Source organism: Arachis ipaensis, chromosome B5, assembly GCF_059453495.1.
Source record: "Arachis ipaensis isolate K30076 ecotype BB chromosome B5, ASM5945349v1, whole genome shotgun sequence".
Lineage (NCBI taxonomy): Eukaryota > Viridiplantae > Streptophyta > Magnoliopsida > Fabales > Fabaceae > Arachis > Arachis ipaensis.
Window position 1 is genome coordinate 149,738,588 of NC_142440.1, and position 10,312 is coordinate 149,748,899.

The following is a 10,312-nucleotide window of genomic DNA, read 5'->3' on the forward strand; positions in this document are numbered from 1 at the left end:
AATAAATTCGCTGTTGAATATATTACCGTCGAATTTACCATTATCCTATAGTTGATGGTATAAATAGTACCAAAAATCTCTTACCAACAAATTTTTTTGTTCGATACTAATTACCAACAAATTTTTCATCAATATTTTCAATAAATTTATCGAACCTGAATTGATGATTACCGTCGAATCCATTTCACTTGAAATAGTGCCAAAACATATCGTGGAATGCATCCACCGGTAGATTTTTTTTAACTTGATCTCAGTTAAAATTTACTTGATAAAATGTATGTACAATAAATGCTATTTATGCACAAATTATATATTTTAAACAACACATTATTAAGATTATATTATTTTAAATAAAAATGCCATATATATACAAAAATCAACAACCATACATTTGTATACAAATGTATATAAATATATATTTTTTAACTCATTTTAATGTTTCTAATATATTTTATATTAATAATTAATTTTAACATACATCTAATATAATTATATTTTAATACATATAACATTTGGCACAATAATCATATTATCATACAAAATACACAAATAAATTTTTAACCAATTTGACAATAACAACACAACATTTGGCATGTCAACTCATCACCAAACCTTCAAATTAGGAAATTTTTGAGGTCACATCTCACTAAAAACAAACACCAAAATATACTCTATATACTAGACTCTGCCTATCTAAATAATTATTCACAAGGATATACACAAACATATAAAACACGCATTAAATTAATAACTATTTTGTAATAAACACAGCATGATATATGACAATTTAATATTAAAACATAAAAATAAGAAAAAATTAACTAGAAAAAGTAATATTGGTGGCTGGCGTAGCCGAGTTTCTTGCTTGTAGTCCATTGGACAATCAATTGCTTTAATTTACCAGTACAGCATATCATATCTTCAATACAGCAAATCATGCAATTCTAGGCTGGAAGATCAGAATCATCCTATAGCCCTTTTTAAATACAATTCCTCCTTTGAAGGATGTGATGAATCCTTAATTTGTCATAAAAATACAATAAAAACTGAATTCATTCAACATCTTCAGATGATACAGAAGAAACACGATCCCTAATCATGGGAAATTTTTTAGGTAATTTATACAAAGGCCCATCAGTCGTAGAACCTTGAAATGCAAGACCAAGTGTATATCCCAGAGCTCGTGCTACTGGAACTGCAACAGCATTCCCAACTTGTATGTACCTAAAGTGAAATCAATTATATTATACAATGTTGTGTATAAATGGTAGAAAATATACTTATATTGTGAACAACTTTTTTCAATGTGATTTAATCTGAACAAAACTAACATAGTAACACGGTGATATTTAAAAGGTGAAAAAACATGTTTTTGCGAATTCTAGAATATGAAATATCTCGGGATAATGGTATCTTGAGATTTGGCAACTTCACAAAACACATCTACAATGAGAGTCAGTCCGTTCTTGTTTATATATAAAATTTCTATTCACATCTATAACATGATTCGCACATTCATATTTGACATAGTGAAGAAAAGATAAAACCGCATAATAGAAAGATTATGGTTACCTTTCTTTCACAGGCCCACACAGTTTGTAAAAGTCTGGAAAACCTTGAAGCCTTGCATTTTCTCGAATTGACAACACTCTATCTTGCTCAGGGTGTAAAATTGCCTAAAAAATACAAATTTTGGGATGATGTATAAAACCTTCATTCTGAAGAGAGGGATAAGGGGGAAGGAAATATAATCCATTTAGGGCTTCACAAATTCACTGTTACTTAGTAGTGTTTAAATACTATCAAAATTATAAACCTTTACTAATTCATCTATTCCATTTTTCAAAAGCTCCAGTCACAAATAGCATTCAATACCTAAACTATATTTTACACAAAATGACACATTTCCATTAATATAGTTATAGTGAAGCACCTAAGTATAGGAATGAAAGATTTTGGAAATTTGATAAGATGGGAATGTATTCATTATTCATGAAAGTAAATCTATAAATTCGACAAAATAATCAGATATGAATGAACTGTACTCCATAAATAAAAATCACGTACATGATTATGAGGTTCTGGCCTAGTCACAACAGTTGGAACAGTTTCATCCCACCACAAGCGAGCAAAAGGTCTAAGACATGGACACCAAACATGAAAACAATAAGGATCAGATAAACAGCAGCATGGTACATATGAATTTCACTTTAAAATATGAGAGAAACAATTGAAAAGCTCTCTCATCATCACCTATTCAGGAAAAAAACTAGATGTCATCATAGAGTATTTCGAATGCAACATAATAATCAAACCCCCCAACAGATAAAAATATATGGATGAAAACTTACTTTGTCGATGTTCCTTTCACAAAAGTCATGGCATAATCTGGAACCTGAAGTAACATTTAAAGAACATGTTTTAGAAATGAGTTTCTAAGAATTAAAAATATAGTGCCACAAACGAAGAATGCGTAACTTTGGAATAAAACTTTTCTTACCAATGGTTTTCCAGAATCCAAATATACACGTTTAACATTAGGATCCCATTCCACTTTATTATCAGGTCGCACTCGAACACCTGGTAAATCTCTAAAGCATGCACCCTAATTGCAATATATAATGATTGTTAACATGTTAATGTTAGAAAACTTATATAACAACCTTACAGAAATGAAGAAAACCTTTTTCTTGGGGATCCGACACACACGCTGGTAATCATCTCCATTCAATCCAAACGGACGATGATCATGAAGCAAAGACTTTGATGATTTTGAACTTGCTGAAAGACCCAACATTGCTGCAAATAAACAAATTAGCACTCATATTTCAATCGCCACACAGTCTATAACCAAACATTATTACAAAATAACTTTTATGCAACATATATAACAAACTATTAAACAATACTGTCTATACATCTTACAAACCAAATAGTGCTGTAAGAATGGATTACCCCTCTTGCTTAATCTAATAAACTTTTGGAAGTCCGTCTTCGCAGGTTTGTCATATGACATCTCATCGCGACTTTCATCATTCTCAATCTGAATAGGGTAATAACATTCATCAACAACTAACTTATCATAAAACATAAAGGCAATAAAAGGATGAATAAAAGATATACCAAAGGAAGGTCAGAAATAGCATCTTCCAATAAAAGTTTTTTTTCCAATGTAATATGGTGACCTTCATCATGTGCAACTGTATTTATCTGCAAGTAAATAAATTTTCTTAAGGACTTCAGTATATTATAGTTCGAGATTTTGCAACGCTTTTTTAAATTGAAAAAAATAAAAAAAAATGTGACACTAATCATCCATTTAGCATTTGAATTATAAAATGGATTTTATTATTGTTTCGCACGGTATCCCCAGCCATGTAAGTCAAAGACTAATCCGTTACAAATCTGAACTCCATTTAAAGATTTGGAGTTGGCCAATGGGATGCTAAAGGATCTTATCATAAAACAATTTAGGAGTAAATAACTAGCAACAAACCTATGGCTAGTAGAAACCAATGAACATGCCAATTAATCACAATGCCATGACTAATAAACACTTCTAAAATGTTATCTTACAATTCAAAACACAGTTACTCAAATCCAATGTAAAATTTGCACATACCTCAAATTCTAAAGGAATAACACCCCTGACAATAACATCATGAGTTGGAAGAGGGAATTGAGGCAGCTTCTGTACCATGTAGAAAGAACAATAGTAATATAACATAAATTTGAACTTCAAGACCAAATTAAAATACTGAAAATAGTATTTCCTTTTTATGTAAATAACCATGATAACTATATTTTGAAAGATACTGCAACAAAAACATTAGCATACCTCAGAAGGTTTAGCACCCCATAAAAACACTCGCAGTCGAAATTGAGGCAAGCCATAAGCTCCAGCTGCCAGGATTCCTAAGCGACTCTGATAATTCATTTGAAGAAGACGAGCCAATGCATATCTTCCGAGAAAGCCTTTTGCAAATTTCAATAAATCAACCACATTTTCCATCAAGGAAAATCTAGGTTGAAGATATTGAACGGTATCCATGAAAACAATAAGCTGCTTGTTTTTCTCGTCATCCAATGGGTTATCTTTGTTTCGAAACCGGTTGAAACCACTGATGCCTTGGCAAGGAGGCCCACCACATATTACATCAGCATCTCCCTACAAGACAACAATGATGATATATATGACATCAAATAGCACTCACATCTATGTATCAAAACTTCACCCAATATCAAACTTACAGGCAAAGGTAACATCTTTGACTTAAAGCCACGAGTAACAAATTCCTTTATCCTTTCCCGGCAATTACTGATCAAACAAAACATAGGATAATCAATAAAGGGAACCAAAAAGGAACAATATTGTAAATTAAGTACAATAAATTAATATCAACTGGAAAAAATAGTCACTTTAGAAAAAAACAGCAAAAAGAATTTACATAAAATTATAAAGATAATACATCAAAGAAGATAAATCCTCTGAACTTAAAAGGGTGAATAAAGCAATGAAAGTATTACAATGAAGTAGATTTATCTACATAAACAATACAGATTTGTTGTTTCAACTACATAATAAAGAGTACATTCTTAGCTTCAAGTTATCTACACAAAATTCTAACTGACCTTAAGCCAGAAATTGGCTCCCAAGTGTCTTCATCAGGTCCATAACCCTTCCAACAAACCTGCAATTAGAAAAAGAAAACATTTAAAATATACTTCCATGACAGAAGAAGATTGGAAATAAAGAAGTTACTATCAGACCTTAAAGTATAATCCTTGCTCATTTTTGTTATTGGGATCACCATAGCATATGTCTAACACCTCAAAAACTTCAAACACTTCTTCATCTGCTCCATCATTGTTCTCTTCTTCACTACTCGCATCATCATCATCTACTGCACTAAAAAGTTCATCATACTGCTCATGTGCCACTTTGCTTTGGACCAACGAGAAGTAACTACATAGCTTTTCCCACTCCTTCAATAACGAAAGGAAATTTTCTGCTGATTCATTTCTGACCTGAATTAGAACATAAATAGTCAACAAATCAAGAATGTTATGTCAACTAAAAATAACCAGAAAAGAAATGCAATGTCAATCTATTCATGTGAGTGTTAAAGTCGCTTAATTTTTCCATCAAAGGACAGTACTGCAATTTCTAAACAGTAAACATATTTAACTAAGGATCATTTAGCAACCTTGCAAAGACACAAATTTTTATAAAGGCATTCCCAATCCCAAATCCCATTAAAGGTTAACTTGTAAAATTTGGATTGTGACCTAGTTGATTCTTTTAAACCATCAAGCTATACTCAGTCACGTCCAAAAAAGTCCCTAGCACGCAGAACTGTCTAACTTCGAGTCTAATAGCTTTAAAGGCTAATAGCTGGAAACTTTGGAAGAGCAAAAGCAAGAAACAAAATACAACCATTGTCAACCAACTCCTATATTCTATGTAATGGAAGTTGACAGGCAACAACTTACTGCCAATGATAAAGCAACAGTAAAAACCAGCCATGATTGTTCTCAAGTGCATCAATATAGCACAAAACGATTAAAGGAAGGAAGCTTCTAATCCCTTAAAAGGAAGAGCACACGAGTAAAACACTATTACACACCTCCCTAATGAGGAACTTTAAGGAAGGAAGCTTCTAATTCCCTTAAACCAGCAGAGGGGACAATCCACACAATACCTCATTTGCCATCTTATTGTAAGAGGAGGGAGAAAAAAGAGTAAGGAACCAAAAGATGTAATGAAATTGCCAGCTGGCACTAGTGGGGTGAGTGTGCAGATTTTATTATGATTCAGTTATATATATATATATATATATATATAAGGAATGAGGATGGGGAACACTCAATCTGGGGATGCAAGGAGGAAAGTCAGGAAACAGAACCAGGAGAGAGGCAGCACTCCCAAATCACTGCCACAGCCATTTACTTCTCTAACTTTTCTCTCAAGAAAATAAGGTTGTTTATTTACAGGATCAAATCACTGAGACAAAGATAATCATATTTGACAAATGAAACATAAACAGAGACATTGTATTCAGAAATGCTGAATTAGTATATTTTGTATTTATCATAACAAGGAGAACACAGAAATATTAATAAGAGACACAATTTAATTTTCATTTTTTCTTTCATTAGTCTTATTAGTTTTTCATAATTATATTTTTCATTATTATATTTTTTCATCAAATTTTTTGGATAAAAAAATGAGAATAAATTAAACTTTTATAATTTGTTCTAATTTATCATTAAACAAAATACAAAAACACTAATTTTTGTGTCTTATTCTCAACATTTTGTCTTATCCTTCTCAAAATCAAAAGCAGCCTAATATATCACAAATAGGGAAGTTAGGTGATATTACATTGGTATCGCTCCTCCCTGAAGCTTCTATCACTGTTTCACTCTTTGAACCTTGTTAGAAACACCAGTTGTTACAATCACCCTTAAAAGATAATATCTATTATACCCTTTAAAACTATATTATGTTATTTTATACTATATAAACACAAGTATATACATGGATATATCAACATATTTTGTCCACTGGAAAGTAAAGAGAAAGACAGAGAAGCATTAGCATTTTCCCACAGGTAGAAATAACAAAGAAAAAAACAAGCATTGTATTACCTGTGTTTCAGGATGATTTAACTTGAGACTTTCACAAGCATGTTCGTTCAAGTCCACTGCCCATCTCTATTTGAAAATATAGCATACCATTAGAATAAAATAGACATCAGCAAACAAAATAAATTCAATGGATTATTTATCAAGAGAACAGAATAGAACTCACTGTAACAAGGTTCAAGCCAGACAAAATGCCACCAAGGCACAAACCAGTTGACATTGCTCCACAACCAGAATATAAATCTAATACTCTAAGCTCTGGTTCTTTATTAACTTCATGATTAACACCTTCCACATGTTCAGAGTTTACTTCTGATCTTCCATTTACATCAATATCTGAAGATATTGTTGATGTCTCACTGCCACTATCCCTACATTCTGCAGTACAAGTTTGTACAAAAATGAGATGCAATTACAAAGTAAAATGGTCAAATAAAGAAATACAAGTATAAAATAAAAACCTGCAGGCAAATTGACAAAGGTCGAGTATGGCAAAAGATATAGTGTATCACAATAATAATCACAAGGTGGAATTGTTCTCTTCTTTGCATCCAAATCAACCTGAAATCAAACTTCAGAAGTAAATATAATTACATAAATGCAAGAATGTCAAGTAACATAAAACACATAAGTAAAGCCTGCTGCCGTACATTTAGAGGTATTCTAGCAATGTTTAACTTTGCAACAAGACAATCCAATGGGTTGTCATCTTGAACCTCTGAAAAGAAAACTCGGTTTGGCTCAATAAGGTAATCAAGATCTTTAACAACCTGAAAATTTTAAAGAGATGTTAAAAGTTCCCACATTATTATTCAATACTATTATGGCTAAAGTTTTATAAAGCTTCATAATACTATAAAACTTACAGTATCCTTTGCCCTATAATACCATTGTGCTGTGAAATACAATGTTCCATCAACTGCCTCAAACATCTCAACAATTTTACAAATATAATTGTCTTCACCTTCCCCTGCCTACATATCAAAAAAGACTTATCATATCCTTACATTTAGACAAGAGCATACATGAAGTAGATATTGATAAATAAAATGCATGGTGAATAAAATATTCTCTCAATGACAAATACATAGAAATTTATAAAGTCAAGGACTAAACCAAAAAATTAAAAGAAATGCCCCCCATATGTTCATTGTGAATTCAGGTTATTGGTGATACTCTTATCATATGATATAGATACCAAATCCAACTTATTACCCACATCAACATTCACATCTTTTTGTAGTATGTCGTGATTCTTTAATTTGCAATTAAATGATGATGCGATGATTACTCAAGTTTTTTTCGGAGTAGTTGATTCTTTTCTGCAAAATGTTCTGGAATGTTGCTCCGGTTATCAGTCACTACAATAAATGCCTAACGGAACTTGGAGGTTGACCAAAATAGTAGAAGTGAAACACAAATTTCTCTAACTAAACAATCCAGCGTTATACACAAAATGCCAAACACCCATTATGGCACTATTAAAAATGAATCTCAACTAACCTTGACATGAGCGTCATCATAAAGCTTGTAAAGGGTACACCCATCTACTTTTGCCTGAGTGTAGTGACGCCGAGCAAGTCTGATGTCCTCGTCACTGTCACTGTACAAAAAATTGCACGATTCAGTGATATATTAGCTTTCATCATAATTCATTGTCATGAACAGCTTCTACAAAAAAGAAAAATGGCATCGCAGTAAATTGCACAGAGTTTTAAAACTCCCACATACCTCTTTGATTTTGTCCCAGCAGACTCTTTTGCCTAAACACAATAAAAATATTCGAGCTAAATTGTTAGAATTATATTTTATATATGGTTTCTGAAATTCTGGATATTATTTTCATTTCCAATATTCAAAACCAGACATTTCTGTTTAGAAAGTGAAGACAGCTACGACATTGGCTTTCCAAGTAACAAACATCGCTGTTTAGTCAATTTATTTTATAAACATAAACTGTTTTAAAATTAAATAACATTTTAATAATAGTTAAGAAAAAACAGAAATTTCTAGAATTTAAATTTAATTGGAAAAGGAGACGAATAATTTTAACTTTTCGGATAATAATCAAGGATAATGGAAAAAGAGTACGAAACATTTGATTATGTAGAAAAGTGTACAGTAGAGCTGTACAGTGAATATTAATTTATGTAACGAACATGAGAAAAGGTGAGTATAATACAAGACTAAAATAATTATGTCACGGTGTTATAGAAGCTATCTAAAATATCAACAAATTATTGTGTCTTGATTTCTCTATTTATATATTATAAATAAATTAAATTTGTCCATTTTCCTGTGTAAGAAGGCAGGAGGGACAGAGAGAATTATTGCAGCAATGCCATGCACGCTTCTGACTGTCTAAATTAGTTACTGTCTTATAACACTGTTGTAAATTTAGTTAAATAATTTCGTTATTAAGTTTTTTTTTTTTAATAATTTCGTAATTAAGCATTATTCTTCATAAAGGGAAAAAATACATAGCTTTTTTATGCTTTTTTTTTTCTTACCAGGAAAATGTTGCAAGATTATTGGAAAAATGCAAAATTAATCATTTTAATCATTTTTGGAAGAAATTTAGATATATGATGAAAAAAATTAGTTAAGGATAAAAAATATAAAAATTAAATGTTAACAATATCACCACTAACTGCATTTACTGTACTAGAGAAAAAGAAATATCCGTAAAAATCTTGAAAATTATTCTTTCAAGATTCTGTTTTCACTACAGCCACTAACTTCAGCTGAAGAACCATTACCAAATTAACGATGAAAACTTTGCAATAAAATGAGCCAGATTTGGGAATTTAAACTTTCCAATAGAAAAAAGAAATCTAAACAGCAGGGGAAAAAGAAGAAAAAAAAAAAGAAAACAAGCAAAGCTTCATCCAAATCCAAACACAGACCAACTTCGAAATCATCGAGCTTCACTTACAGCAGTTCTTATGCTTACTACTCAGAGTCAGATAAGGTTTACCTTCTCATACCGCTTAGGCCAACGCCTCCTAGCCTCCTCGTTGGAAACCGGATCTCCGACGAACACCGCATCAGGTCCTTCTTTATCGCCATCGGCGTCGTCCGCCTTGATGGAAGCAACAAATCCGGCGTCATTCATTTCCTCCTCTTTGACGACAGTTGAAGCAGCTTGTTCAGCTTCTTCAGCTGCCTCAATCTTCAGATCCATCTTTTTCCTGTTGGATGAGCGAGATCCAGAGCCAGCGGAGGATTTTCTCTTGCCAGCCATGGTGGCAGCACAGGCTGTTGCGGCGGAGGAGGTGGTGGCGCAGAAATGATAAGTTGAAGAAGATTTTGAGAACAAAAAGATTGCGCAGGAGAGAAATGGGAGTGGTGGGAGTGGGTATTTATAGAAGGCGCTTAAATTTCGAGGATCGTGGCAGTGGGCGGGAAGGCGAAATTCAGGTGCATTTTGGTATCTTTTCACGAACCGGCGACAGTGTTCGCGGGCTTTGCGCGTCCATGGAGCCTTTTATTTTAAATTTCATAATGGGTTGGCCTTTTCCCTAGGCCCAAAATAGCTCACACGGCATTCCGCCCCTTCCTCATCTCAAAGGTCTCGGGTTCGAGTCCTACTAGTTGCAACCGAGAAGAAAAAAATTGGTAAGTATATGAGGAGTGTGTGGGTGTGTAATGTGTACCTAGGATT

General features: G+C 32.6%; 1 protein-coding gene across 1 annotated transcript; it reads right to left on the bottom strand.

The window, feature by feature from the left end:
* Positions 1-857: 857 nt before the first annotated feature.
* On the bottom strand, positions 858-10,105 carry CMT3 (chromomethylase 3). The gene is made up of 21 exons (XM_016348291.3): positions 9,626-10,105; positions 8,380-8,411; positions 8,152-8,251; positions 7,515-7,622; positions 7,299-7,418; positions 7,110-7,209; positions 6,815-7,026; positions 6,652-6,717; positions 4,771-5,028; positions 4,633-4,691; positions 4,252-4,318; positions 3,839-4,168; positions 3,623-3,691; positions 3,124-3,210; positions 2,956-3,043; positions 2,684-2,799; positions 2,501-2,605; positions 2,352-2,395; positions 2,068-2,137; positions 1,573-1,676; positions 858-1,224 (listed from the first exon to the last, which is right to left on the bottom strand). Exons 1-21 carry the CDS (start codon positions 9,890-9,892, stop codon positions 1,053-1,055), a joined length of 2,574 nt encoding a protein of 857 aa, XP_016203777.1. The 5' UTR covers positions 9,893-10,105; the 3' UTR covers positions 858-1,052.
* Positions 10,106-10,312: the final 207 nt, after the last annotated feature.